The sequence below is a fragment of the Natator depressus genome, chromosome 23, assembly GCF_965152275.1.
Source record: "Natator depressus isolate rNatDep1 chromosome 23, rNatDep2.hap1, whole genome shotgun sequence".
Taxonomy (NCBI): domain Eukaryota; kingdom Metazoa; phylum Chordata; order Testudines; family Cheloniidae; genus Natator; species Natator depressus.
This window is the reverse complement of record NC_134256.1, coordinates 21,977,915-22,005,791: the sequence shown is the minus strand read 5'-3', so window position 1 is coordinate 22,005,791 and position 27,877 is coordinate 21,977,915. Positions and strand designations below refer to the sequence as shown.

The 27,877-nt window shown below is 64.3% G+C and overlaps 2 protein-coding genes across 4 annotated transcripts in view; both read right to left on the bottom strand.

Moving 5' to 3' along the window:
- Positions 1-92: 92 nt before the first annotated feature.
- Positions 93-7,169, bottom strand: LOC141976580 (transforming protein RhoA-like). Of its 3 annotated transcripts, none has more exons than XM_074937610.1 (5): positions 6,628-6,723; positions 3,158-3,315; positions 1,886-2,006; positions 1,330-1,460; positions 93-981 (listed from the first exon to the last, which is right to left on the bottom strand). In XM_074937610.1, exons 1-5 carry the CDS (start codon positions 6,719-6,721, stop codon positions 808-810), a joined length of 678 nt encoding a protein of 225 aa, XP_074793711.1. In that variant the 5' UTR covers positions 6,722-6,723; the 3' UTR covers positions 93-807. The 3 variants fall into 3 exon arrangements, with proteins under 3 accessions (XP_074793711.1, XP_074793712.1, XP_074793713.1); XM_074937611.1 differs by lacking the exon at positions 6,628-6,723 and adding an exon at positions 7,046-7,169 and having other exon boundaries at positions 94-981; XM_074937612.1 differs by lacking the exon at positions 6,628-6,723 and adding an exon at positions 7,046-7,106 and having other exon boundaries at positions 94-981; positions 3,158-3,320.
- Positions 7,170-10,318: 3,149 nt separating this feature from the next.
- Positions 10,319-27,877, bottom strand: part of UBA1 (ubiquitin like modifier activating enzyme 1) — an 18,172-nt gene continuing 613 nt past the window's right edge. Inside the window, exons 2-26 of the mRNA XM_074937609.1 lie at positions 19,940-20,056; positions 19,466-19,524; positions 19,042-19,210; positions 18,715-18,849; positions 17,874-17,980; positions 17,513-17,603; positions 17,229-17,361; positions 16,960-17,057; positions 16,275-16,421; positions 15,934-16,110; positions 15,431-15,538; positions 15,166-15,246; positions 14,654-14,809; positions 14,371-14,536; positions 13,960-14,156; positions 13,637-13,701; positions 13,346-13,541; positions 13,188-13,262; positions 12,733-12,922; positions 12,430-12,518; positions 12,100-12,192; positions 11,809-12,000; positions 11,494-11,595; positions 10,979-11,079; positions 10,319-10,724 (exon numbers count right to left, since the gene is read on the bottom strand). Of these exons, the coding sequence (XP_074793710.1) occupies positions 10,589-10,724; positions 10,979-11,079; positions 11,494-11,595; positions 11,809-12,000; positions 12,100-12,192; positions 12,430-12,518; positions 12,733-12,922; positions 13,188-13,262; positions 13,346-13,541; positions 13,637-13,701; positions 13,960-14,156; positions 14,371-14,536; positions 14,654-14,809; positions 15,166-15,246; positions 15,431-15,538; positions 15,934-16,110; positions 16,275-16,421; positions 16,960-17,057; positions 17,229-17,361; positions 17,513-17,603; positions 17,874-17,980; positions 18,715-18,849; positions 19,042-19,210; positions 19,466-19,524; positions 19,940-20,056 (3,180 nt within the window). The 3' untranslated portion in view covers positions 10,319-10,588. The remainder of the gene's footprint in view (positions 10,725-10,978; positions 11,080-11,493; positions 11,596-11,808; positions 12,001-12,099; positions 12,193-12,429; positions 12,519-12,732; positions 12,923-13,187; positions 13,263-13,345; positions 13,542-13,636; positions 13,702-13,959; positions 14,157-14,370; positions 14,537-14,653; positions 14,810-15,165; positions 15,247-15,430; positions 15,539-15,933; positions 16,111-16,274; positions 16,422-16,959; positions 17,058-17,228; positions 17,362-17,512; positions 17,604-17,873; positions 17,981-18,714; positions 18,850-19,041; positions 19,211-19,465; positions 19,525-19,939; positions 20,057-27,877) is intronic.

Here is a 27,877-nt window from a genome sequence, read left to right as displayed (position 1 = left end):
CACAGAGCTATGAGGTGAGGGGAACCCCCCACCCACAAACAGGCAGAGCCCCCCATACTAAACATTGCTACAAATTTATTACAGAGCTGTCTGTCTTTCAAGTACAGTTGAAAATAACAACCACCGTCCCCGGGAGTACAGAGCGGATGGGCGCCTGCAGCGCCCCACCTGTGGCACTTGCTAGTGCGGAGGGCCCAGGACCCAACGGGGGTGGGGGGAGCCAGGTGCCCTCCACGGGCAAAGCGGCCCGCAGCGCCTCTGCATAAAAATATAGAGTTCTCTGGGGGGGGGCCCCCCGCTTGGCAAGAGATAAATAGGAGGAAGAAATCTGTACAGCAGGGGGCAGCGCCCACTCCCCCACCCTGGGGGCAGAGCCCAGCAAGGGGCACCATGCTGTGATCCAGCCCTCCCATGGCCAATGGGAGGCACAGTAGACGGCTGACACCTGCAGCACTGAGCCCCCCAGCAGGGAGCTGTGGGTCACAAGGGGCAGGGCAGCCCTGTGATTTCAGGCTCCAATTGAGTGGGGGACTGGAAGGGCTGGGGCAGAGCTGCCAGGAGGCAGTGGAGCTGCCATGGGGCAGCCCCCCCTCCCAAACCATTCCAGGAGAGAAGCTGGGGGCCCCCCCAGGGGTGGGATTGAGGGGACTGTGCCACGAACCCCCCCAAACAGCTGTGGGAGGCTCCAGCAGCCAGAGGAGATGGGCAGCTCTGCCCGAGGAGCCATGGGCCTGTGATGAGGGGCCCTGAGCCCCTGCCCCCCAAGTGGGAGGGGTCAGAGGGAGGGCCTGGTGGGAGCAGGGGGAGTTACAGCAGCTGGCAGGAGGTCTTCTTGCGCCCGCGCTTGGCCTGCAGGGCAGCCCGTGTAGCCATCTCAAAGACCTCGCGCACCCCGTCCTTTGTCTTGGCCGAGCACTCGAGGTACCCGAAGGCGCTGATCCGGTTGGCCATGTCCCGGCCTTCCTCCGGCTTCACTGGCTCCTGCAGGGGCAGCAAAAGTGGTCAGCGCCAAGGGTCTCCCCAATCCTGGGGGCAGTGGGGTCTGGGAGCCAGGACTCCTGGGTTCCATCCCCTGCTGGAGTGGGGTCTGGCAGGTAAGATCAGGGCTGAGAGCCCAGTACAGCCAGCCCAAGCAGCAGCACTGTCCTGGGATCTGAAGGGTTAATCAGGGAGGAGTGATCAATCTCAGAAGGAGGCACTTTCCTTCAGGGTGGGGGCAACCTCAGGGTGCCCAGGACAGACAGCAGGGGGCACTCTCCCCCAGGGGGGAGCCCCAGGGTCCCTAGGACAGAGAGCAGGGAGGCACTCTCCTTCAGGACAGGGGCTTACCTGCTTCATCTTGGCCAGCTCCCGGCGTGTGTGCTCGTCATTGCGCAGGTCCTTCTTGTTGCCCACCAGGATGATGGGCACATTGGGACAGAAATGCTTCACCTCTGGGGTCCACTTCTCCGGGATGTTTTCTGCACAGGGGGAAGGATCAGCATCAGGGCACCCAGATCGTGCCCAGCTCCCCCAGGCCTGTGCTGGCAACATGGACCCCTGGGCTCTACCCTGGCACTGGGAAGGGAGTGGGGGCTAGTGGGTTAGAGCGGGTGGGCGAGAGCCAGGACTCCTGATTCTGTCCCATGCACTGGGAAGGGAGTGGGGGCTAGTGGTTAGAGCAGGATCCAGTATCATGAGCCTCTTGGCCAGACATGCCAGCTCAGGGCCTGTAGCAAACTCAAGCTGCTGTGTGACCTGGCCACTACAGGGGCCTGAGCCACAGTTCACCTGGGCACCCTCCTCCCAGTATTGAGATCCTGGCTCTGGCTGCGGCCACAGGGGACCTGGCTGGATCTCCCCAGCGCCCTCTGGCCCAGGGGGCACCCGGCCGCCCAGCACTGACCCAAGCTGTCAGGGCTGTCGATGGAGAAGCACATGAGGATGACGTCCGTGTCAGGGTAGGACAGGGGTCTCAGGCGGTCGTAGTCCTCCTGGCCAGCTGTGTCCCACAGCGCAAGCTCCACCTGCATGAGACAAGGGTGGCAATGGGTAGCTGCCCTCCCAGGCGCTGCTGCTGGGGCAGATGGACACAGGCCATCCCGGGTTCCAGTTCCCACTAGAAAGTCACTGGCTTGGGGTGGCCAGACCCTGTCAGGGTTCCTGAGCTGACTGTTCCTCTCACCACTCCCAGGCACCCAGCTTTGTCTCAGGCCTCCAGCCATCACCATGCAGGCCAGGAGCTCCAGACAGGGCCTGGGCTGTAGATGCCGGCAATCCACAGTCATCAGTTCAGCACCTGCCAGCCTGTTCTCTCAGGGCAGTGAGAACGCTACCGGGCCCCAGCTAGCTCCCTCCAGCAAAGTACTGTTTGTTCAGAACAGAAGTGAGCCAGAGAGACCAGATTTTCCCACAGCTCAGATGCAGGGCTGCTTTGGCATCTCCCACCTGGGGCCCCACCAGGGGCAGAGTACTCTCCCTGGGCCTCCCCCCAGGTCAGACACTCCACGCACCCTCAAGGCCTCTGTAGTCCAGGTTCTTTGGGGACCAATCACTAGCCTGCCCATTGAGATACACATGGATTTCAAAGGCCACTTCTCTACTCTAACTACTGTGTGTGTCCACAGCCTGCCTCCCCCACTGCTTCATAAGCACCGCATCTCTCCCAGCCCTGAGCTGGGCTGCTGGGCAGACGGCCAGGCTCCAGTAACAGCTGGGGGCATGGTAAAGATAGTGTCTCCCTACCCGCAGCGAAGCTCCCAGGGACGGCAACGAGTGGCCTGCCCAGAGACTAAGGCCCCTGTGCACCACCTCAGCATTGTCAGTTTGTTCAGACCCACCCAGAGGGAAGACACTCCCTGCTGCGGTTCATCCCCTGGCCCATCGGTGTCAGTGAGCAGCACAGGGAAGGGGCGGTGGATATTCAGAGTTAACAACCCTGGGGAAGTTAACTGCAGTGCAGCGCTTGCAGGCGGGCACATCAAAGCTAGACAGTTCTCCCCCAGCACAGCCACTTCCTGTTAACTCCGGAGGGTGCAGGGTGCCACTGCCTCCTCATCCGCGGCTGGTCCAAAGCCAGTCTCCCCTCCCACCCTCCTCAGGACAGACCCCAAGCTCTCCTCCCTGTGGAGGGAGGCAAGGGTAACAGCCCACCCCAGCCAGTGTGGTGGCATGGTACCTGTTTGCTGTCCACCTCAATGTCGGCCACGTAGTTCTCGAAGACGGTGGGGACGTAGACCTCTGGGAACTGATCCTTGCTGAAGACAATGAGGAGGCAGGTCTTGCCACAGGCGCCATCTCCCACGATAACCAGTTTCTTCCGTATGGCAGCCATCTCTGGCCCGGGGGAGAGGGGACTCTCGTTACAGGGGCGCTACTGCAGCAAGCTAGACCCCAGCCTGCTGGAGGCAGACTCCATGGAGGGGAATCTGCTAGGCAGGCACAAGGCCTGGATGTCCCCCCAGGCTCTGACAGCCAGAACAAGGAAGCCGGTGCCATGTGGGGTGCTCTATGGGGCATGTAAGCTAGCCGAGGGGAAATGCTAGAGGAAGTGATCGGGGAAGGGAACTGAGCGATGTAGACAAGCCCAGAGCCCCCCACTCATACCCTAGACTTTCCAGCTTCAGTCAAGCCTCTGCCCTTCCCCTCCCTGGAAACCCAGGGCATGAGCCAGACTAGACGCCAGGCTCCGCAGGGATGACTGAAAAAGCAAGGCCTGCTCCCCTAGCTCATAGAGCAAAGCTGGCCTGTATGAATTCCCAGCCTCAGGCTGCCCAGAGGTCTGGGTTCAACCCCTGCCTCTGCCATGCTCCGTGTGACCCCCGAGCCAGCCACCAGAACCCAAAGGAAGCTGGCACCTAGCCCCATTTTAGGGAGCTGAGGAGCCTTGCCCTGGTGCCTCAGTTTCTCCAGTTACTCTCCTACCCTTTAATTAAGATGTCAGCTCTCTGGGCTGGGGCCTGTGGCAGAACAATGCCCCCCTCCCACCCTGACCTGCTGGGGCCTGTGCAGTGCAGCCGTGAGACACAGAAGGGGAGGTCGGGGATAGAACTCCAGAGACCCGGGGTCTATTCCTGCCTGCCACAGGGTGACCACATGCAAGTCACTGACTCTGTACCTCAATTTCCCCATCTATAGATATGGGAGACTCCCTGGCAAAGCCCTTTGAGATCTGCTGCTGAACAGCGCTAGGTACTGCTGTGACTATTTAATGACACTGTTCCGCCAGCAACTTGCTGATTCCTGTCCCGCTCACCCTGGAGAGGCTGGGGTTAAACCTCCCCGAAGCAGTCAGACTGCCACCACAGATGGGACCCAGCACTCCAGTGAAGCTATATTCCACTCTCCACTTGCAGAGTCCTGGCGGTAGGGATTGAGGTCCAAGCCAGCTTTGCTGGGGCCGAGGTCCTAGCGGCTTTGCTCAGAGGGGTGGCTGGCTTTCTAAGGCCAGGCTGTCCCACGCCAAACCCTGGCTTTGTGTTTTTAAGAGGGGAGGGGCCCAGCAGCCGGGTGATTCACCACTTTGGCCACTGGGCTGCAACAGGAAGTTTCAGAGGCAGGCAAGTTACACCCACATGTGGCACGTGAACGGCATTCCCAGGATCACCCACCCGCACTTGGAAAAAGTTAGACCAGCAGTTTCCAGCAGCCATGGAATTAACCAACCTGCCCCACTGACACTGACTGCTCCGAGGGGGGGGGGGAGGCTTACAGGACTTAAGTGATCAGGAAGCAGGAACATGAGAACAGCCATACTATACCAACGGTCCAGCGAACCCAGTGTCCTGTCTCTGACAGTGCCAGAGCTTCAGAGGGAATGAACAGAACAGGGCAGTTATCGAGTGACCCATCCCAGTAGCCAGCCCCAGCGTCTGGCAGTCAGAGAATTAGGGACACCCGGAGCATGGGGCTGCGTCCCTGACTCCTACCCTCCAGGAACTTCTCTTGTTCTTTTTTGAACCCAGTGTTCACAACATCCCCTGGCAGCAAGTCCCCCACCCAGGGTGACTGTGCTGGGTGAGGTGCTTCCTTCTGTCCGCTTCAAACCTGTTGCCTACATTCAAAGGGCAAAACGTAAACCCTCTGCCACAGGGGAAGGTCTGAACAGGAGCACCACCATGGGCTGCCAGGGGACCCTTGCTACGTGCATTAAACTGAGCTAGCAGGGAGCAAATCCTGTCAGCAGCTGGTAAATCCCAAACTAAAGAGATTCAGGTTTCTAGGCCTCAGTGGGGAGGAGACAGGGCAATTTTTACAGGGCAGAAGGAGCTGGAAGCATCAAGACTAACAGGGTTTAAATCCTCACCATATCTGAGCAAACTCATCTCACTGTACAGGGATGGAAACTGAGGCACAGAAGGGCACAAAGGAGTTAGCAACAGAGCTGGGATTAGAACACAGGTCCTAGGCTCCTACCCCAACCCCTATCTACTCCTAGTCTCGGATCACCCAGCAGTACACCAGAGTCCAGGGCACAAATGCAAGACCACCAAGCACAGGTAATCTCAGAGGCCAATTCACCCCCAAACCTGGCTAGAGCAGCCAAACAGTAGACAACACCTGCAGAGTTTGCTCCTGCCAGGAGAGCAGTAAACCTGGTGGGGGGGGTTGTGTGTGTCAGCAGATCTGAGCCAGCCCAGAGACCAGAGCTGAGCACAGGCTGGCTCCGCACAAAAGGCTGACAGAACACTCAAGTTTCTCAAGGCCAATGGTCCAGAGGTTTGGTAACTCATGGGTCAGCCATGGGGGTTCGGCATCCAGCCTGGAGTGGCAATCAGCAAAGGGCTACAAGAACAGGTGTATAACCAGAAGGGGGCTCTCCCAGGTCACCAGGGAGCACCTCCCACCTCTCTCCTTGGCACAGGAGCTGTCTCTTTGTGCACACCAGGAAGTGAAGGGCCAGGAGGGCGAGGCTGCAGGGGCTAAAGGAGAGAGCCTAGGTGTGAACGGACAGCCAGATGAAGTCAGGACCTCCCCTCAGATTCACCAAGGATGGGCCTGCCTACCCCATGGAAGCCTTCCCTCAGGCCAGCTGCCTAGAGGGGCCTGCTAGTGAGCTGCGCAAACAGCAGCTGTAGGTGGGGGTCTGGATACAGGGTGTCCACGGCTGCCCCACCCCAGGCACCAGAGAGGACGATCACATGACTGGGATCCTCCCCAGAACCCAGAGGCCAGCACCTGCCCCCCACCTGTGCCCTAGACTCCGGAACTGGGGTGCCCCAGCCACCAGGCCAGCCAAGAGTCTCCCCACACCGTGGACTGGAGACCCAGGGGAAACAGGCCTGCTCCCCTGCCCCCCACAAAGCAAACACCCACCCCCCGCACACACACCCCCGGCCCCCTTAGCCTCACTAGTACAGGGCCAAACATCCTCCCTCCCCACCTCTGCCCCCGGCCCGGCCCCGGCGCGCCCCTCCCCCATATAGACACCCCCCCCGGCCCCCTTAGCCTCACTAGTACAGGGCCAAACATCCTCCCTACCCCCCCGGTCCGGCGCCCGCGCCCCCCCATATAGACCCCCCCGGCGCCGCCCGAGCCCCCCCCCGCCACCGCCAGCAACTCATCCACAGGCTCCCTCCCAAATAAACATCCCCCCCGGCCCAGCGCCCGCCCCGGAGCGCAGCAGCCCCTCCCCCACGCCGAGCTCACCCCCGCCGCAGCCTCTGCCACATGGACCCGCCCCCCCGGCCCGGAAGGGAGGTGGCTCGCGCTCCCTCTCCCCACCACCCAGTCGGCCGCGCATGCGCAGAGAAACTTCCAGACCGCACCCAGGGTTCTATTTCCCCCCGTGCCCGGCGCCGCGCGCCGACCCCTCCAGGGCCACGCCCCCTCCCACGGCTCCCAACCAATCAGCTACTGCTTCCTCCCGCAAGCCAAGCGGCCCCGGGGCGCGTGACCCTCCCCCCCCCCACACAGACAAACCAACCCCCCAAGCCGCCCGCGAGCGGCGCATGCGCAGAACGACCCCCACCCTCCTCAACCGTCGCCCCGCTCCCCAGCGCCGCGCCGAGCCGGCCACGGAGCGCCGCGGTTCCCGCGCAACCCGACCCGCACCGGCCCTACTCACTGCGGGCTCTCTCGGCCACCTCCACTGCCGGCTGAGCCGCCGCCCGGACGCTCCAACCACCACCTCACGATAGTCCCGCCCACCCAGCGCGATGGACAGCCCACACCGACCAATAGCAGAGGCCTTAAGTACCCGCCACCGCCAATCCCCGGCGGTGGGCAGGGCTGCCACGCCTCGAAGCCCCGCCCGTTGCATGATGGACAAGCGAGCCCAACCAATGGAAAGGGAGAGCACCCAAGATCCAGCCAATCCCCGCGGAGGGCGGGGCTGGAGGTGGCTTTCAGCCCCGCCTTTTTGATTGACAACTACGGCCTCCCAATCGCACCACACGAAGGGACCAAAGAAAGTTTGCCCCGCCCACACTCTGACAAACGGCGAAGAGGACCAATAAGAGTGTGCCATTTTATAGTTAACCCAATCATCATTCGAGGGCGGGGCAATGACCTCACAAGCCTCCGCCTTAGAGGTAGATTGACAGGCGAAGAGGCTAATGAGACAGAATTAGGCCAGCAAGCCATCCAATTGCTGTTGGAGGGCAGGGTTGGCGGTTCCCCCAAGGCCTGAGACTCACGGCGCAGCGGCCAAGGGGCGGGCGGGAGGCATTTTCCTCGCCAATCCCGCTGCAGGGAGGGGCTCCCGACGCTCAAAATAGAGCCAATCACTTTGACTGACAGCACAAAACAACCAATAGAGACAGCGGCCAGCCATGGCAGGCCCGCCCCCCACGCTTGACCCCGACCACAGGCCGCCGCCCCCCGAGTCCCGCCCAAGCCCGCGACTGACACGTGGAGCGGGCCAATGGCCGCGCTTCCCGCCAGGTCGGGACACATGGAACGCTGTGGAACACGTTGCCTCCGGCGGCGACGGGCTCCATGGCAATGGGAGCCCGCCCCGCGAATCCCCCTAAGACCCCTCCCCCCAGTAACCACGCCCCTTGCACCCCCTTTGGGTGACCCCTCCCCCCACCCCAGGAACCCCCCTCCTGCCCCCCCACAACCCCTCCCCCACTACAGGAACAGGGCCCCCAGCACCCCCCCTTCAGGGGCCCCTCCCCCCGCCCCAGGAACCCCCCTCCTGCCCCCCCACAACCCCTCCCTCACTACAGGAACACGGCCCCCAGTACCCCCCCTTCAGGAGCCCCTCCCCCCACCCCAGGAACCCCCCCTCCTGCCCTCCCCACCAACCCCTCCCTCACTACAGGAACACGGCCCCCAGCACCCCCCCTTCAGGAGCCCCTCCCCCCGCCCCAGGAACCCCCCCTCCTGCCCTCCCCACCAACCCCTCCCTCACTACAGGAACACGGCCCCCAGCACCCCCCCTTCAGGAGCCCCTCCCCCCGCCCCAGGAACCCCCTCCTGCCCTCCCCACCAACCCCTCCCCCACTACAGGAACACGGCCCCCAGCACCCCCCCTTCAGGAGCCCCTCCCCCCGCCCCAGGAACCCCCCTCCTGCCCCCCCCCACAACCCCTCCCCCACTACAGGAACACGGCCCCCAGCACCCCCCCTTCAGGAGCCCCCCCCACCCCAGGAACCCCCCCTCCTGCCCCCCCCACCAACCCCTCCCCCACTACAGGAACACAGCCCCCAGCACCCCCCCTTCAGGAGCCCCTCCCCCCGCCCCAGGAACCCCCCTCCTGCCCCCCCACAACCCCTCCCCCACTACAGGGACACAGCCCCCAGCACCCCCCTTCAGGAGCCCCTCCCCCCACCCCAGGAACCCCCCCTCCTGCCCTCCCCACCAACCCCTCCCCCACTACAGGAACACAGCCCCCAGCACCCCCCTTCAGGAGCCCTCCCACCCAGGAGCACCACCCCCTTAGGTAACCCCTCCCCCCACCCCCAGCACCCCCTTGGGCGACCCCCCCCGCTGGGAGAGCCGGGCCCTGAGGGGAAATCCCAGCCCCCCCCCCCGGCAGACGGGCACCTGGGACGACGCCATCAGGCCACAGCTGCACCCTGCCCGCTCCAGCGCCGGGCTCCCCTGCGGAGTCACAGGCGCAGCCACGAGGACGACACGCCGGGCGCCCATCAGACGCCCCCACAGGCGAGCACCGCCCCCCGGCTGCTGCGGGGACACGCGAGGGCCTTTGCCCCTCGCCGCCGTTTGCCAAGCACAGGGGTAAAACCCGGCTCTCGCATAAGCAGGAGCTCCCCAGCCCCGAAGGACACTAGGGCCCGCCGGGTCTAGTAACGAGCCTGGACCGGGGGGGCGCCGGTTTGGCCCTGCACCCAACACTTGCATTTCCTCATTACCAGCTGCAGCTCATTTATTACGGGGCAGACCTGGAGTGAGCGGGACCCCGGCAGTGATGTTTGGGGTGAGGGACACTCTAGCCCCAAGGAGGCAAGATAGCCTGGCTGGAACTCCCCGCTAGGCGTTTACTGGCTGCCCACATGGGGAGGAGGGGGGAGGAAACTGAGGCATGGCCCCACCCAGGTTTTTGCATAGATCTGTGCCCGGTGCAATCCAGAGCTGGGGTACAATCCACCCCCATGAATAGATTCCAGGGGAATGGCACAGCCACACAGGGTGGGGGGCTGTTAGCCAAAGGCCAGGGCTCCCCCAGCACAGCTCTTCTCACTACACAGGCCTTGAGAGCTGGGGAACTCATTGCCACTTGATTCCTTGCAGCAGCATAGGGCACAGTGGAGGGGTAGGAGACAGAAGCTCTGAGCTCAGGCCCCCATCCTCCCCTAGCAGCAGGAGGGCAGGGAGGGGGGCCGTAGGTGCCCCCAAGCAGGACATGGGGAGGGCTGAGGGGGCACAGGCTGGGCTGCAGAATGAATGAGCAGCCCCCAGCAGCCCCCAAGAGACAAACCACCAAGGGAAAGTGGCTGCATCCCCCCCCCACACCCCCCGTCAGACTGGTGCCTGTGCTGGGAACAGAGCTGTGATCTGGGCTGCCTCTGTAGGGGGGAGGCTGGGAGTGCCCTCCCCTGGGCTCATAAGCCTCCCCATGCAGCACCCAGGACCTGGCCTCCCCTTCCAAGGGGGCAGCCATGGAATGCCATAGGGTAGGGATTCCCCCCCCCCCAAATGACCAGACATGGGGGCGCCAGCAGGTTTTGCAAACGTCTATTTATTCAGTAATTCCTCTCACCAGTTCTGCACTAACTCCCCCCCCCCGCGCCGCCGCCAGCCAGACAAGCAGCAGACGGGCACCGGCTCCAGCAGCAGGGGGTGGGTTCCCCCGCTGACACGTCCCCCCCCGCCCCCATACAGAACCGGCACCGCAGGGCAGGAGACGCCCCATCCCCTGTCAGTGAGCAAGTGAGTGTGTGCAGGGGAGGGGGCGGAGTCAAGACAACACGACTAACGGTAAGGGGGTGGGGTTAAAGCGCCTCAAGAACATGAACGGGACCATGGGGGGGTTCCCAGCAGGGAAGGGGGGCAGGACTCCCCCACCCAGCCCTGAACCTCAGACCAATTCCTGGGGGGTGCCCCCTTAGTCCATGTTTTGCATCACTTTAACCGTGGGGGGCGGGGCATGGGGAGGCCCCGCCCAGCGAACCCAGGGGCGGGGCGTGGGGAGGCCCCGCCCCTAGCGGATGGTGTAGCGGACATAGGGCACCTCGATGTCGCACTCGCTGTCGTCGTTGCAGCAGAGCTCGAAGACCAGGGCCTTGACGTGCCGCCCGATCTTCTTCTTCGACACCTTGGTCACAATCTCCGTCATCCTGGGGGCGGGGCATGGTCAAGGCGGAACCGGTGGGAACCCCCCCCAGAGGGGGATACCCTCCCCCAGACCTGCAGCCAACGGGCAGACCCCCGGGACCAGGATAGCCCCTGAAGCAGGGAATCCCCCACCCCGATCCCCCCAGTCCCTGAGACACAGAGGAGAGCCCCCAAACCAGGTAAACGTGGCCCCCAATCGCCCCAGAGGGAGGAGGACACCCGCCCCGCCCCCCCCGAGGGCCCCCCAGGTACGTACGGCTGGTCATGGCGCTCACGCAGCTTGGCGGGCGGCATGAAGAAGGAGTAGAGCATGGAGACGCCCTGCGACAGCATGGTGATCTCCAGCCGGTGCTCGCTCTGCGGGGGGAGACGGGGGGGGGTCAGACAGTGCCCAGCCCCTCCCGATCCCCCCAAACCCTCCTTCATCAGCCCCCCCCCCACCTTCCCAGCATGGTGATCTCCAGCTGGTGCTCGCTGTGAAGGGGGGACAGGCGGGTCAGACAGCGCCCAGGCCCCCCCGCCCCCCTCCAAACCCGTCATCTCCCCACCCCCCCAAGCCCCGCAGCATGGTGATCTCCAGCCAGTGCATGCTCTGCAAGGGGCACGGGGGGGTCAGACAGCGCCCAGACACCCCGATCCCCCCAGACCCTCCATCAGCTTCCCGCCCTCCACCATAGTGATCTCCAGCCGGTGCTCACTCTGCGTGGTGGGGGAGGGGGGGAAAATCAGACATCCCCCCCTCGCTCTGACACCCCCCCACCCAGGTTTCACCTTGAAGTAGGCCAGGAACTGGCGCAGCGTCATCTCCTCCCCGCTGGGCTGCACCCCCTGCACCTCGAACCGGTCCCACAGCGTCCACTCGATGTCGTAGTACTGGGGGGGGGGAGAATGGGTCAGAGACTGGGGGGAGGAACCCCCAACCCAGCCCAAACCACCCCCTACAATGATGAGTGGCTATGGTATGTCAGGGGGAGGGGGGTGGAGAGGAGATGGGTGAGCACAGGGCGGGGCACAGATTGGGGGGACCCACCTTGTTGTTAGGGGGCAGGGGATAAGGGCTGGGGCCCCCAGGGGAGTGGCCCTCACCTTGTTGCGGGGGCAGGCGATAGGCTCAGAGAAGCCGAAGAAAGGCAGGGCCAGGTTAAGGAAGCCGTTCTTGTAGGACTCTAGCTGCTTGTGGCCCTGCACCACTTTGTACAGCTCCAGACACACCAGCCCCACCACCGCTGCAGTCGTTGTGGCAATGGCTGGGATGATCTTCCCAGCAATCAGCTTGCTCTGTGGAAGGACAGAGACATCATCATATGGGGGGAGGGGGGGGAAAAGCGCCGCAGCGAGCCCCCCACTTCCCCCCAACTGGCCGAGGCTGCAGCCCACCTTGTGCCGGTCGGCGGGCGGGATGTCGTAGTTCTCAGCCCGCAGGTTCGACGCCGCCACGATGAAATCCATGTGGAAATTAGTGTCGTCGTCCTGAACCAGAGAGAGGGTCAGAGGGAAATGCAGCCACCTCTGGGGTGGGGCAGGTGGGGAACAGCCACATATAACTGCATAGGGATGGCTCGCGCAGTGGTGAGATGCAGCCACCTTTGGGTGGCAGCCAGGGAACAGATGCAGAGTAATGCCACATATGACCAGCACCTGCTCCCAGGGCTGGCCTGCACCCCCCGCCCCCCATCCTGCTCCCAGGGCCCGCCCCGCCCGGCTTACCTTCTCAAAGTCGATGGGGTACATGCGGAAGCTCTGCAGGCCCTCGGGGCTGGGCAGGCTGGATTTCAGCTCCTCTAGCCGGCTGTCGTCTGGGGGCAGAGCAGAGCCCATGAGCGCCTGCCAACGACACCCGTGACCACCAGGAGCCCTGGGCTCCATGCCAGGGGCCAGCCCTCAATGGCAGCAGACTCCCCCACCCCAAGTCGCGGTGCCCCAGGGCACGCCAGGACAGCCCGCACCCCCCCCAGCCCGGGCCGCAGTGCCCCAGGGCATGCCGGGACGGCCCGCCCCCCGGGCCCATACCGACGGAGGCATTGGCATTCTGCAGCTCCTGGTCCGAGATGTGGATCCGCACGCCAGACTTGGGCGTGAACTCGGGCACCTGCACCTGGCGCAGCAGTTTGGCCACGTCGCCCACGTCCCGTGTGCCCGTGATGCCGTAGGTCTGGGCAAAGAGATTCGCTGCTGCCACGATGTAATCCATGTGCAGGGGCTGGAGGGGGGAAGAGAAGATGGGCGTTAACCCTGAGCCCTACTGACAACACCCCCCCGGTAATCCATGCACAGAAGTGTGGGGGACAGATGGGCATTAACCCGGAGCCCTAATGATGACACACACACCCTGTAATCCATGTGGGGGGCTGTCGGGGACAGATGGCTGTTAACCCTGACTCCTAACCTAGTAATCCATGTGCTGGGGGCAGAGGGAGGGAGGACGGCCGTTAACCCTGACCCCTAATGACACCCCCCATACTCACGTTGCTGTCGTCGAAGGTGAGCGGGTGGGGGCATCTCTTGGGCCCTGACCAGAACAGGGTGCCGGAGTTGGTCTTCTGCAATACACCAGAGGGGGGCGCGTCAGAGCGGGGGCCCAGGGGGGCTGCGGGCTCCAAGGGGGGCCGGGGGGGGGGCTCACCTGGTGGGGCGGGAAGTTGTGCAGCAGCTGGCGGATGTTGTTGCTGTACTGACAGTGCCAGTGGCGACAGGCCCAGCCCACACAATCAGCCCAGCTCCGGGGCCGCTCGCTCACCAGGCTCTTGTTGACGGCCTCCAGCACCTCCAGGGGCTGCGTGCCCGGCAGCTTGAGCGTGCGCTCCATGAACTTGGGGTCTCTGGGGGGGGGGACACGACACACACAGTCAGAGGGGGCAGCCCCCCCAAGACCCTCCCGCCCCCGGGGCGGAGCGCCCCTCCCCACGCCACTCACGAGATGTACTGGTTGACGCTCTCCGCCGGCTGCTTGAAGAGGCCTTCGAACTCGTCACGGGCCCACTGCGGGACAGAGCAGTGTCACCGGGGTGGGGGGAGCCCCCCAGGTCAAAGGGCAGCACCCAGGGAAGTCGGATGAATTAGACCCCAGCCCCGAGTCGAGGAAAGAACCCAGGAGTCCTGGCTCCCAGTCTCCCTGGCTCTAACCCCCTGGACCCCACTCCAGGAGTCCTGGCTCCCAGCCCCGCCTGCTCTCACCCACTAGACCCAACTCCCTTCCCAGCCCCCACGGGGAGGGAACCCCGGTGTCCGGGCGCTCACCTGCAGTGTGTGCTCAATGGCATTGGGGAAGTTCTTGAGGGTGCAGATGGGGATGGATTTCTCGGGCGGGTCCTGGCTGGAGCTGTACGACTCCGTCAGGAAGGGGATCACCACCTGGACGTTGCCCTTGGTGCCCAGCGTGCCCGACTCCAGCAGGGGCTTGCGGTAATAAACGCACCGGCGGTCCATGTACATCCCTGGGGGGCAGGCAGATAGGGTTAGCACCAGCATGATGGGGCGGGAGGCCCTAGGACCACAGCGATGGGGGGCCAGGATGGCTTGCCCGGCGCTGAGATGCAGCCACCTCTGGGGCGGGGCAACTGGGGAACAGCCACATATAACACTGCACAAGGATGGCTGGCATGGTGCTGAGATGCAGCAGGGGGACGGCCCCACCCACGCGTCACTCACTGGCATCCACGTTGTCCAGCGCGTTGGCCACGCCGTCCAGGCCCTCGAAGAAGTCGTCGTCATAGACCCGCTCAGTGTCGGGCCCCACACGGTCCTGGTGGCTTGTGATGCGGATGTTGGGGTTCATCTGTCGCACCGCAGCCGCTGCTGTGTCGGACTTCATTTTCTGTGGGGAGCAGGGACCCGGAGTTAGTAGCCCAAGATACGAACGGAACCCAGGCGTCCTGGCTCCCAGCCCCACCCCCGGCTCGCAGATCCCGCTCCCCATCGCCCCCCAGCGCACCGTGACGTCCCAGGGCCGGAAGAGGAACTGGCGGTTGAGGTTGGATTTCTCGATGGTGTCCATGTCGGTCACGGTCACCTCCCCGCCGTCCCCACACGCCAGCCCCAGCAGGGCAAAGTTCTTCAGCAGCTCGCAGCCGATGGCACCGGCGCCCACCTGGGGAGGGGGAGACACGGGGGTGAGGGGGCAGCACTGGGGGAAGGTTCCACGCGCCCAGACCGGGCTGCACCGGGGTCCAAACTCAGCACCCTGCAGTGCAGGCCACGGGACCCCCACAGCAGGCGTCGGCCCCAGAGCCAGCAGCTGGGTTTCTCCCCCTGGGCGTTTGCCTCGAAGGAGCTGAGATCAGACTCCGGCTGGCCAGCAGCTCCCGCTCGTCCCCCCAGGGGCCGCGTCACCCCTTTGAGCCCCGCGAACCAACGGGGTTTGCTGTGGGGCCGAGGTCTGGGGGCTCTGGACCCCGCAGTGACAGGAGACCCCTCAGGGCCCGGTGGAAACCCGGCTGCGCTCACCAGGAAATACTTCTGCTGCCCCAGCTTGGCCTGCAGGTCAGCCCCGAACACGGCGATCTGCCCGTCATAGCGGCTGTTCCTCTGGGGAGAAGGGGAGGGAAAGTTACCCCGGCACCAGGCTCCCCACCACCCCCCCAATCCCGCCCCGCTGCTACCCCGGCACCGGGCTCCCCGCCTCCCGCTGTTCCCCCAGCTCTGCCAGTGGCCCCCAATCCCAACCCGCAGCCCCCCCGCTATCGCAGCCCCGCCTCCGGTGGTCACTCACCGGGCGGCACTGCTCCTCGGTCAGCACCTCCTTGCTGTCCTGGGGCAGACACTCCAGTGCGTCGAAGTAGAGCCACTGTGTGATGGGCATGAACTTCCCGGAGCAGGCCTGGGGCCGAGGCGGGGGGGCGTCAGGACAGGGCCACGCTGCCCAGCCCCGCCCACGCACCACGGCCCCCCAGACGGGGCTCCCCGTACCCCAGAGGACACAGACCCCCAGCAGCGTTCAACAGTGGGGCCCAGCCCCCAACTCGGGAGCCTCAGAGCTTTCCAGCCCCGCTCCCCACTCCAGCCACCCGACCCCACTCCCCTCCCAGAGCTGGGGACAGACCCCCCGGAGTCCTGGCTCCCAGTCCGTGAGCGCCACCCCCACCAGACCCCGCTTCCCTCCCAGAGCCAGGGACAGACCCCCGGAGTCCTGGCTCTCAGTCCGTGAGCCCCACCCCCACCAGACCCCATTCCCCTCCCCGCTCCGGGAACGGGACCCAGGCGTCCTGGTGCTACCTTCATGACCTCCTGGGCAGCCAGCCCCCCGATGAAGGCGTTGACGGGCGCCAGGTCCCCGGCAGCCTGGTACGCCAGCTCCTTGATCAGCTCCTCACTCAGCTTCTCCTGCTTCAGTGCCAGGGGGGCCCGTTCATTCACCGCCTGGGTCAGCGCCAGCACCTCGGCCGCGTCCGCCTGCCGGGGAAAGGGGTCAGCAGCGCCCCAGGGGGCGGGGTGGGGGGCAGGTCACACAGCGCCACGGGGGGCAGGGACGGGAACGGGACATGAGGGGGGGCGGTGACACAGACACACCCCCGGCCCATCAGCCCGTCCCTAGCCCACAGCGGGCCAGGCCCTACCTCGCTGCGGGGCCGGGGCAGGCGCTGGTGCTGCCGCTGGAAGTCGTGCAGGGCCTGGAAGGCCAGGTGCAGTTGGGCTGGGCGGTCAAACTTCCCGAAGTCGGTCACCACGAAGTCGGGCTCGGCCAGCGCCACGCTCAGGGGCTTCTGCAAGGAGCAAGGTGGGGTTGAGGGGCAGCCGGCACAATCCCCCATCCTCTCACCCCCTCCAACCTGACCCCCAATGCACGCTCTGCCTGGCAGGGAAAGGAACCGGGGGCCCGGGCCCGGCTCACGGACCGACAGCCTGAGTGCGCACAGACCCATGTGATGGCAAATGCCGTTCACTCTGAACCCTACTGATGGCAGACAAGCTTGGCAGCACCCAGAAAGTAGGGAACTCCTGTTCCACAGAATTCAAGTGACTATGGTTCGCCCTCTGCAGGGCAAGCGGAGGTGCCTAAACTCCCAGGTCAGAAAGGACCCTGGGATTCCCCGCTCTGCCCCCGCCAGGCGGACACTGTCCCCACTGCTGAGCTGCCCCTTGGCCCCAGGCTGGAGGCAGCAGGTTAGGAAGGAGCTGGAACTGCAGCCGTCCCCACCCTTGGGCTCCCCAGTCAGGGAGTTGAGGTGGGGGGAGAGCCAGAGCCTGGGGCCTGCCCAGCTGCCCCGCCCGGCCCAGAAATGTGGTTCAGGCCCCACTCACAAAGCTGATCTTCTTGGGCATCTTGACCTGGGAGACGATGCCCCCCCGCACGTACTCGGAGAAGCTGCTGGTGTCGCCGATGCTGAAGGTGTAGGGCCCTGCGGGGGAAAGCAGGGGTCAGCGACGTGGGGTACACGGGGCAGGGAGAGCGCCCCCTGCTGAGCTCCCCGCGGCATGGCACCCCTCCAGCACCCAGTCCCAACTGCCAGGGGAGAGCACCCCCTGCCCAGCCCCTCCACCCCACTCCCCGGGGGTGCCCAGCATCTCACCCAGCACTTTGATCTCCATCGGTGGGCAGTGGTTGAGCTCTTCCATGCCTTCCACCTCAGTGAAGGAGACGAAGTCCCCGCTCTCAAAGCCGTGCCGAGCCTCGTCCAGGCAGGTCACCTCCCCCGGGCAGCCCTGCCAACACGGAGAGGGGTGAGCCCAGCAGTGCCAGGAACAGAACCCAGGCGTCCTGGCCCCCAGCCCCCACCCCCCCCGGCTCTAACCACTGGACCCCACTCCCCTCCCAGAGCCGGGGGGAGAACCCAGGCATCCGGGCCGGTGTTACCTTGGTGATCATGGAGATCATGGCGCTGAGCGGCTGCTCCCCATTGGTGTCTGTCACGATCATCTCGTCCCCGAAGTCACAGAAAAGCTGGCTGTGGGGAGAGGGGTGAGTGTGGGGCAGCCCCCCCCTCCCCGAGATCCCCCAACCCACCAAGTCTCCAGCCCCCTCCCCTCCCCCACCCCCGAGATCTCCCCGCCCCCATCTCCCTGATGACAGCCGGCGCACCGTCCCAGCCCAGGCTCCGGTTCCACCCCCTCGACCCTCCGGTGCCAGCGAGGGGAGACAGGCTGCTGCCCCCCCGCCCAGCAAGAGGGGAGGAGGCGGCGGCGGCTAAGGAGGGGCCCCCCAGCCCAGCACTCACCCGAACAGCCCCCTGGTGTCAGCCACCACCATCTTGATGCCCTTGCTGTGGCAGACCTCCCCGACCCGCAGCTGCTCCTCCAGAGGCGAGTTGGTGAGAACCACGACCTGCCGCACATGGAGCCCATCAGCGCCAGCCCGCACCCCCGAGTCCCCCACCTGGCCCGCGCCCCTCACCCCCCCGGCACACGGAGCTCATCTGCCCCGGCCTGCACCCCTGGGGCCAGCCTCCCGCCACCACAGCCCCCCACCCGGTCCACTCTGCCCACCCCACCTGGACCCCGTCAGTGGCAGCCTGCGCCCCAGAGCCAGCTCCCTGCCTACGGAGCCCCACACCTGGCCTGGCCACCCCACAGACGGAGCCCATCAGTGCTGGCCCATGCTCCCAGGGCCAGCCCCCAGAGCCCCCCACCTAGCACTGTGCCTCTCCTGCATCCCCCCATCCCATCCAGCCTGTGTGCACCCCCCCACCCAGAGCCCCCTCGGCTTGCATCCCCATCCCCCTGCCCCTGGCCCCCCAGCCTGTAGCCCCCCATCCTCCAGCCTGTGCCTCCCTCAGCCCTGCCAGCACCGGTCTGTGGCCCCCGGCCCCCACCCTAACCCCTCCTCCCCCTGCAGGCAGGAACTGATGCAGAGCGCCCCGCAGGCCACCCGCAGAGCTCTGGGGTCTCCAACCCACCCGAGACGTGGCAATGGGAGTCTAGCATAGCTGGGGATGGAACCCAGGAGTCCTGGTTCCCAGTCCCCGCCTCTTCCCCCTGTTCTAACCACCAGACCCCACTCCACTTCCAGTGCCAGGGAGAGAACCCAGGCGTCCGTGCTCCCTCCACGCTTGCGGGTACCTGGAACAGGCTCAGGAAGTCCTCGGTGAGGGCCCCTGTGTGGATGCTGATGGGCACGTAAGAGTTGAGCTCGGCCAGGCGCGGCTGGGAGACCTCGGCCCGGTTCTTCCCCAAATCCTCCTCCCGCAGGTAGAACTAGAGGGCAAGGGGGGGGAGGTGAGGGAGATCCCGGAGAGAGGTGGGGCGGGACAGGACAGGCAGAGGGGAGGGGAAGGAGACCAGGAGACACACAAACGCCCCGAGAGGCAGGCCGGGGAGGGGAGGAAGGGCCCGGCTGCACCGACAGGCCAGCTGGGCGCGAGTGGCGTTCCCGGGCCGGGCACCTACCTGGGAGGCCAGGTCTGCCCACTGGGCGGGCTCAGGGTCGTGCAGGGCGACCGACTTGACACCGCCCAGGGTGATGTTCTTGGCGATCTCCACGCCCAGCCCCCGCAGCCCCGACACCAGGACGCTGGCATTCTGCAGCCGCTTCATGGCCTCGTGGCCCAGCACGTACCTGTGGGGAGGGCGCAGTCAGGGCGGGCGCGGTGCAGGGTGCCCCAGCCAGCCTGTGCCCACAGCTCCAGGAGCCAGGGGCCCTGGGCCCATTCTCCACGTGTGACCCACCACCCAGCACCACGCCCCTCGGCCTCAGTTTCCCAGACAGGGAAACAGCCTTTGTTCTGGGTCGGTTTTGACGGGGTCCGGGGCGGGCAGACGGGCCCACAGGCTTCTGCTGGGGCCCCTGGGTGTGCCCCCTGCTGGTACTTACAGCTGCCTGGAGTACAGGCCCTCGTCAATGTCAGCGTCGCTGCCATTCTTAGCCATGCCCTGTGAGCAGAGGGATCAGAGGTCAGCAGGGCCCTGTGCGGGGGGAGCCCGCTGTGGCCGGGTCATGCCCCTCCCCCCGTGGCTCTCGCTGCCAGGGTAGGCCAGAATCGGAGAGAGAGCCCTCAGTCTGATCCAGGGGTGGGGGAGATACCCTGGGGGGTCTGATCTGAAGGAGAAGGAGGTCACTGCAGGAGGGTGGGTGTGTGTGGGGGTCCCCCACAACGTGCAGACGTCCCCTGGGGGCAGGGCAGGCCGGCATTGGTTCTGGTCCCAGACTGGCAGGACTCCACCCCCCCCCCGCCCTGAGACCTGCTGGGCAGCCAGTGACTGCAGGGTTAGCAGCACCTCAGGAACCCACCAGCCATGGCTGCGAGGGCTCTCGCTTGGGGGGGGGCTGGGTGCCCTGCAGACTCACGTTGGCGGGCGCTGCGCGCGGGTCACTCTGTACGGAGTTGCCAGAGGAGCAGTTTGAACCCGTCTTCGGCTCAGATCCAGACACGCGGCGCTTCTTGGACAACGGCGAGCTGGACATCTGGGGGGGGGGGGGGGTGCGGGGCAGAACAGGGGGTCAGAGCAAAGCCCTCATCCCCCCAACACCCAACCCTGGGGGACACCGGGGGAACCACGCATCTACCGGATTCCTGAGCAGAGCCAAACACAGGGCGGGGGTTGCTGGGAGGGGGCTGGGCAGGGGTCAGTCTCCCAGGCAGGCAGGAGGGCCGGGGATGGGCGTGCTGGGGGGTACCCCCAAGCAGCTGCTATCCAACTGCCCCCCCAGAGATGGCCGCAGCACTGGCTGTGCCCATTCCCGGAGCTTCTCTACAGAGCCATGTGCCAGGGGCCGGGTCAGGCCTGGGGTGACTCAGCGGGGACAGTGACTCATTTCACAGCCCAGGCAGGGCCTGGGTACTGCTCAGCCCTGCCCCGGGTGCACTGAGAACTCAGCACCCCCAAGGGGAGAAGGGAAATCCCAGATTGCTCCACTTCCCCGGGGTCTGAGGGGCCCCACACCCCTCCCACAGCTGGAGAGAGAACCCCAGCGTCCCAGCCGAAGCATTGCAACACACGCTCTTCCTACACCATGCCTCGCAGTGCCCAGTGGCCCGGCACCGCCCGCGTGGGCAGAGACAGCTGCAAGGGGATCAGAAGGGTCAGGATTCAAGTGGTTCTTCCCCTCTGCTAGCACCAGACGCCATCCCTAGGCTCCTCGAAGGGGCTTCCCCCAGCACCGTGCCAGCTTCAGCAGCCTTACGTCAAGCTTAACCCCGCTCCTGCGCCAGCCCGCTCTCCCTTGCAAGCCGGCCAACGGTGACACTGCCGTTAGGGAACGACTGGCTTATCCACCGGACTGAACGATCTCACTTCAGGGGATGCACCCCCGGCCCTGAGATGCAGCCACCTAGGTGGCAGGGCATTGATGGAACAGCCACACAACACTGCACGGGACAGCTCGCCCGGGGCTTTCGGGTGCTCTCGTTCAGCTGATTGTCCCCCAAATGTCTCAGATCGCTGGCTGGGGAACGGCTCTGCTAATGACTGATCCTCTGGTAATTAACCCACCCCCACCCCAGTTGCTGCCAAAGGCTGAGCTAACCCCGACATGCTCCCACAGGAGGCTTCTCTGCGACTCCCAGGCGCCTCCCCTGCTGATTTCACACAACACTGAAGACCAGAGTTCTTTGAAAGTCATCACCAGGTGGCCGACTTTAAACGTCCGAGCCCTGCGGCAGAGCCAGCCCCGGGCGCAGAAACACGGAAATTCCAGGCGGACTCAAACCACCACCCACCAGCCCCAGTGCCCAGGACAGAACGGCACAGAGATCCCACAAGCCCCACGGATGAGGACACAGCAGCCACCCCAACTGTTCAGTCCTGTACCACCCGTCTAGTCAGACCGGCGTAAGCCCTGGCGGTGGACACCTTTATCCCGGGATAACCCCGGCTTTTTCCAGTTTAAACTGAAACCCCTTCCCAAGTGGCATGAACACCCCCCAGGGTTTAAATTCACACCTTCGCTTCTACCGATGCACCGTTCCCAGGCAGAGGGGAGAGCACGCTCACCAGAGCAGCACATGGGCTGCCTCGCCCTACCCCAGAGACAGCCGCATTTCAGGGCCTCCTGAGAATAATCCTCCCCAAATACATCCACTAAAAACCACATCCTCCCCTCCCCCCACCCCCACCCAAAATTATCCTGCAATAGCTACTTAAAGGGGAATTCAGCTAAATGAACTAGGCCCCTCTTCCTCAGCACCTGGCCTATGCTGCCCTTTAAATTCACCCCGTACCATAATCCAAACTCACTTTCAAGTGCAGACAAGCCCCAGAGCAGCGTTCCCCCAGCATAGGGGGCCCCAGCAGAGGGGAGGATGGGCAGATCTCCTCTTAACAGTTTCCCAGGGGCTTACTTTCCTTTTGAAAATAAGAAGCCTGTCTCTGGCCATAACGGTGGAGAAAAGCCAGTGTCATGACACAGCAACACTGCCTGAGTCTGCAGAGAGCCTGAGCCCGAGCCCATTGCTGCCCCAAGTACAAGAACCCGAACTGCTGCCCGAACCCACCACTCTGAGCCGCGCGCCCCATTCACTCCAACGGCGTCATTCCATTTCAGCACCGGTGACTATCTCACTCCTTAGTGCACACGAAGAACCCCGAGGGCTGGGAGGATTCCCAGAGGCAGGGCCCCAGACAGGATCCAAACTACGGCAAGCAGGCCATAGGCACCCCGCCAGGGGCTGAGATGGGCTTCCTTTTCCCAAAAGGGCCGGCTGCAGGCTGTCCTGTAACTGAGGGGCAGGGGAGGTCTACACAGCCAACTGAACTGGGATAAACAGGACACTGAGCTGGACAGAAAAGTGCCCTGACGTTCACGTGTCCCTGAGCCACACATTTAACCAAAACAGAAACACCCCGCTGCCCGTCCTAGAACTGCCCCCGAAGGGTTCTGCATTTAAATTCCCTTTTGCTTCGATCCTAAGAGATCCCCATGCACACACCCTGCCCCGAGACACAGAACAAGCAGTGGCTGAGAGCAGAAGAAAGGAACGAGAGACAGGCAGCGGGACAGAGATTGGGACTGTTTGACCACAGAGGGGATGGTGGCAGATTAAAGGCATTTCCCCACTCGGTGGGTGTCCCTGCACATCCTGGCTGGGGTGACTGGGTGCCTGCAGAGACTACACGTCTCAGACCAGGTGTCTGGCTCAGCTGGACTCGCTGGGCAGAGCTCACGGGGCAAAGCAGGAGGGCGGGAGCGCAGGGGCTCAGTCTCGGAGGAGTGGAGGTCCCTGAAAACAGAGTGAGACATGGCAGTGGACCGGCCTGCTGATGCGGTTCCTCCAAGGGAGGGTTTCAGAGCTGGGCCGGAGCACCGAACCAGTGGCTGCATGACAACAGGACTCCAGAGAGGGACAGGAATAGCCGGTCGTAACCATCAAACTATGACCCTTCCTGGGACCAACAGCAACGGATGCCATGACACAAGGGGAGGGTGGATCGTCCATGCAAGCGGCTGGGACGCTGGGCTAGATGGAGTCTGCGCCAGGCCTCAGCCCCTGGAAAGCCGCAGCGTTCACGAGCTGCCGACAACCCACCGCATTTCAACAGCAGCGGGCTCACAAGGCACATGCGTCCCCTCACTGAGCTGAGAGGCCGTTTAGGGCCAGAAAAAGCCACCAGGTGGGTCGAGGGCTGATCCACAGCCCGTTAGGCCGGATGAAATGGAGAGGAAGGGGAGTGGGAAGTAGATGAATACGAAGGAGAAACCAGTGTCTCCTGTGCCCCCACCTCACTGCCACAGGCCCGAAGGCAAGGCTGACTCAGCTTGCAAGGTTTAACCCCCCCCCCCAACAATCATTCTTGCTGTGACCCCCCGTGTCTAATGGCGCCCTCTGGCACAGGGCGGGTCCCAGCCTGTCCCCCGTGGGCACCAGAAAAGCAAATGGGCCTCATCTTCTCAGCTGGGTTAGAGGCCGAGATGAGCGACACCCCCTGCCCCGGTGCCCGAAGGCTCAGAGGGCACAAGACGGCAGGGAGCGGGGCAGCAGCTGGTTGTCAGTCAGTCACACCAGGGGCTAGCCCGGGACTTCTCCTCAGGGAAGTCAGTGGCTCTCAGGGGAATCCTCCAAGCCAAGGCGGGGAAGATGGCAGATGGGGTGCGGCGGGGGAAGGGAGCCCCAGCTGGGCAGGAGAGCAGGAGGTCCCAGACTGCTAGGTGGCTCTGTCACTACCTGGAGTAATGTTTCCTCCGATAGAAAGTGCCATCCCCAGAGACCCCCCAGGCCTAGCACTGCTGGGAAAGCAGGGCTGGGCCAGCCAGATACGCAGCTGAAATGAACATGCCTAGCGCTGGGAGGAGAGGGAGTCTAGGAGCTGGGAACCAGGAATCCTGGGTCCTATCCCCAGCTCTGGGAGGGATGTGCTCTCACGTCCTAGACCCCACTCCCCTCCCAGAGCCGGGGAGAGAACCCAGGAGTCCTGGCTCCCAGCCCCCTGCCCAAGGTAACCATGGTCCCACAGGAGGCACAGCCCCCCCAGCTCAGGGCCACGGGACACGAAGTTATGCTAGGGCTCTGCTTCCCAAGCACCCCCTGCCCCACACTGAGCAGGGGGAGGGGCGGTCCCCTCCATCGGGTGGAGTAGCCGGCCGGGCTCAGACCCATCGCCAGGAGCTGGTGAAGGTCCCACGAGGACACCATGAAGCCGCACCCCGCAGAGGGGGCTGTCCTGCAGGGGCTCCCCCAAGTCCCCCAGCACCAGGGCTCCCAGATCCCTCCCTCAGGGGGACCCCCGGACAGACAAGGGTCCCTGCCAGCTCAGGGACGTTGGGTTGGGGGATCCAGGTCGGGTCTGAGGAGCCAGGAGAGGCACCCTGGCTAGGTTTGGGGGGCCGTGGAGGGGTCAGGGGAATCAAGGGGGAAGGGGACGCTGGCCAGGCAAGGGATCCCGGCCGGGGGGGGTGGGGGGGACAGGTCAGTCCCAGGGGGGTTCGGCCCCTACCCCAGGCGCTTCTCGGCCCAAGGAGAATCAGGGACGGGGGCTTCGGGACGGGATCGCGGAACAAGTGAGCCCGGCCGGTCTCTGGGGGGGTCCGGTTCCCAGCCAGCCGGGCCCGGTCTCTGGGGGGGGGGGTCCGGTTCGAAACCCGGTCTATGGGGGGGGGGGTTTCCCCAGCCAGCCGGGCCCAGTCTATGGGGGAGTCCGCTTCGGGGCCCGGTTCCCAGTTACCAATGAGGCTGGCCCGGCCCGGCCCCGCTCGCTTCCCCCGCTCGGCTCCTCTCACAAGATGGCGGCTGCCGGGCCCGGAACAAAAACCCCCCTCTCGCGGCGCACGCCAGGCCCCGCCCCCCGCCGCCCATTGGCCGCCCGGCCCGACCAACGCGCCCCGCGACGCTTACGCCGGCCGCCCATTGGCTGGAAGGGAGAGCGGCCCGCCCTGTGACCCGGGACACGCCCCCTGCCGGCCGCAGACACCCGGATGTGGGGAGAGGAACCGGATGGGACGGTGCCCCGCCCATCTCATGAATAATGCATATCATAATGAATAATAACGGCCACGCCCCCTCAAATCTCCCACAGGGAGTGGGAGGGGCAGGGCTAGAGGTGCGAGAGGGAAGGGGCGGGGCGTCGGGCAGGGCTGGGGGGCGGGAGCGGGAAGGGGCGGGGGGTTGGGCAGGCTTGGGGCAGGGAGAGGAAAGGGGCGGGGGTGGGGCAGGGCTTGGGGGCGGGAGAGGGAAGGGGCGGGGCTAGAGGTGCAGGGCAGGGAAGGGGCGGGGTGTGGGAGAGGGAAGGGGCGGGACTGGGGGCGGGGCGTAGGGCAGGGCTGGGGGGCGGGAGAGGGAGGGGGCGGGGCGTGGGGCAGGGCTGGGGGACGGGGGGGGGCGGGGCAGTGGTCCTCACTACCCACCAGATAACCATTCATTAAATTTGGACCCAAAGTGGGCTGCACAGGATGAAGCAAATCCAGAGCCCACACACACACACGCACACGCCCGCACCTGCCCACCCGCGCACACACACACACACGCCCGCACACCCAGTGGCATAGGCCCCAGCTACCCGCGCTCAGCGAGCCGGCCTGGCCCCTGCCCCATTCCAAGCGGGTCGCTCGCCCCGTCCAGCCAGCGCTCGCTGTACGTGCCGGGGAAGCGGCGGCCGCGCTGCAAACCCAGCCCCGCGCCCACGAGCCTGAGCCCGGCTCCAGTGCCTCGGGCTGGCGCGGCACGCTTCACCCAGCATGGCACAGCCCACTGGGGCTCTGGGTCCTGACGTGCGGGGAGAGGCTCGGAGCCCCAGTGGGAACGGCAGCGTGGCTGCTTTTAGCCCCATAGCAGAGTCAGGGAGAGAACCCAGGAGTCCTGGCACCCAGCCCCCCTGTTCTAACCCCTAGACCTAACTTCCCTCCCAGATAGAAAGAAGGGGAAATAACAGTGAGAGGGGAAGATTGGGGGGCCCAGGAATGTGGGGCACACAGAGCCCCAGGCAGGGGGGAGGTCGGGGACCCTGGTATGGCAAGGGGGTGACAGGGAGGCATACCCAGAGCAGGACTCTGAGCCCTGCCATATGTGCGTCCCTGTCCCTGCTGGAGGGGGCGAGGCCTGCTCTTTTCCCTCCCGGCGGGACTGATTCTGGAGCCCTGTGCCCAGTTCTGGGGGGGGCGACTGCCGAGGGGGTGGAGAAGAGCCCCTAGACCTGCTCAGGCCTATCTGGGAGGCCAGCCTGTGTGGTCTAGAGACCGCTTCTGCCCTCAAACTCTGGGGTAGTGTAATGGTGCCCGGAGAGGTACACACCCAGGATCAGAAGGGCACATCTAGCCCAGTATCCTGGCTCCAGCCCTCGCCAGCCACACAGGAAGAGGGAATTACCCTGGAAGGGGGGGGGTTATCTGCCCCCCATGTTAGCTCAGTCCCCCAGTAATAATTAAAATTGGGTTTAATCCCTGAGGGAAGAGGCTCACTATCACTTCCAGAATGTGTCAGCCTGGATTAGAACTACCCCGGATCCTTGGCGGATGGGGGGAGACGCCCCACCTGGTGTGAATCCAGCTCAATCCATGCACCCAGGGCCCTAAAGCCAGAAGGGTCTGTTACCCCGTCCGATCTCACACACATGGCACAGGCTGGAGAATTCCCCCTGGATTAGCCCTCCTGGCCACAGCGTCGCCCTAGGAGCTGACGGGGAATGGCCAGGTTCTTGGCGTCAATGACAACCAGTGGCAAGGAGTCCCACTGGCTAACATCTCCCGCTGCCTTTGAGTCCAACCCCTGTCCATGGCATCGAAGGGCTCCTCGTTCTCCTCAGGAGCCGGGGCAGGACTGCACACACTGGCAGACGTCCTGCATGCTCTGACCCCGTGACCCATAGCGCCCTCTCGGCAAAGCTCTTGAGTCTGAATATTCGGGGTCTGAGCAGCGTCCCACACGACAGGGGGCCCTAATCTCGGTTGGGGTCTGCGCAGTGCCCGGCACAATGGGGCCCTGATCTTAGTCAAGTGGCTTGCACAGGGCCTGGCCTAACAGGGCTCTGCTCGGCCATACCCCAAACAATCACAAACCTAATCTAAATTTTGCTGGTGCGATTTCCCAGCCGTCGCTGTGGTTTTGGTCCCATTAACCCAGCTTTCAGTCTGACTTTCCCTACGTGGATTTTTTTGACTCTCAACTAAGTTTTTGCACGTGGAATTTCCCAGCCCCGGTTTGTTTTTCTTTTCTTGTTGGCTGCAAGAAACCAATTTGTTGTTTTCGTCAAAGGCCCTTTGGCTAATTGTCTAGATCACCCTAAAGCATCCCAGGATCACACCCTGTGACCATCCCTCATATGTTCCCCCACACCGGTGTCGAGAGCATCACATCTGGGAGTGAAAAACACAACCTCACGCACAGGGCAGGGCTCTCAGTGATAACCAGCTTGGCAGGACGCTCAACCCTTCCTACCACAGCCAGATCAAACCCTATCTTCACCAAGGGAACCTTCTCCAAGGCCCATATTGGTCCCCCAAGCCCGACTCTCTAAGCTGTCCCCTTTCAGAGCTCAAGCGAGTGGGAGGAGCCATCAGAAAACCGGATTTGGTGGGTGGGGTTTACAAAGAAATGAGATGCACACATGCAAATCAGCATTCGCAAAATCGCTCCAATCAGCAAACCAGACCAACAAAAAGCCAGTTTGGGGAAGGTCCAAACGAGTGACAATCATAGAATATCAGGATTAGAAGGGACCTCAGGAGGTCATCTAGTCCAACCCCAAGCAGGACCAATCCCCAATTTTTGCCCCAAATCCCTAAATGGCCCCCTCAAGGATTGAACTCACAACCCTGGGTTTAGCAGGCCAATGCTCAAACCACTGAGCTATCCCTCCC

Bases quoted from the DNA above. Each gene is read 5' to 3' on its own strand.
- LOC141976580 (XM_074937610.1), bottom strand. From the start codon at position 6,721: ATGCGCGGCCGACTGGGTGGTGGGGAGAGGGAGCGCGAGCCACCTCCC. The intron at 3,316-6,627 runs GTGAGCTCGGCG...CCCCCGGGCCAG, and splicing joins TGGCAGAGGCTGCGGCGGGG to AGATGGCTGCCATACGGAAG. The intron at 2,007-3,157 runs GTACCATGCCAC...TGTCTCATGCAG, and splicing joins TTGAGGTGGACAGCAAACAG to GTGGAGCTTGCGCTGTGGGA.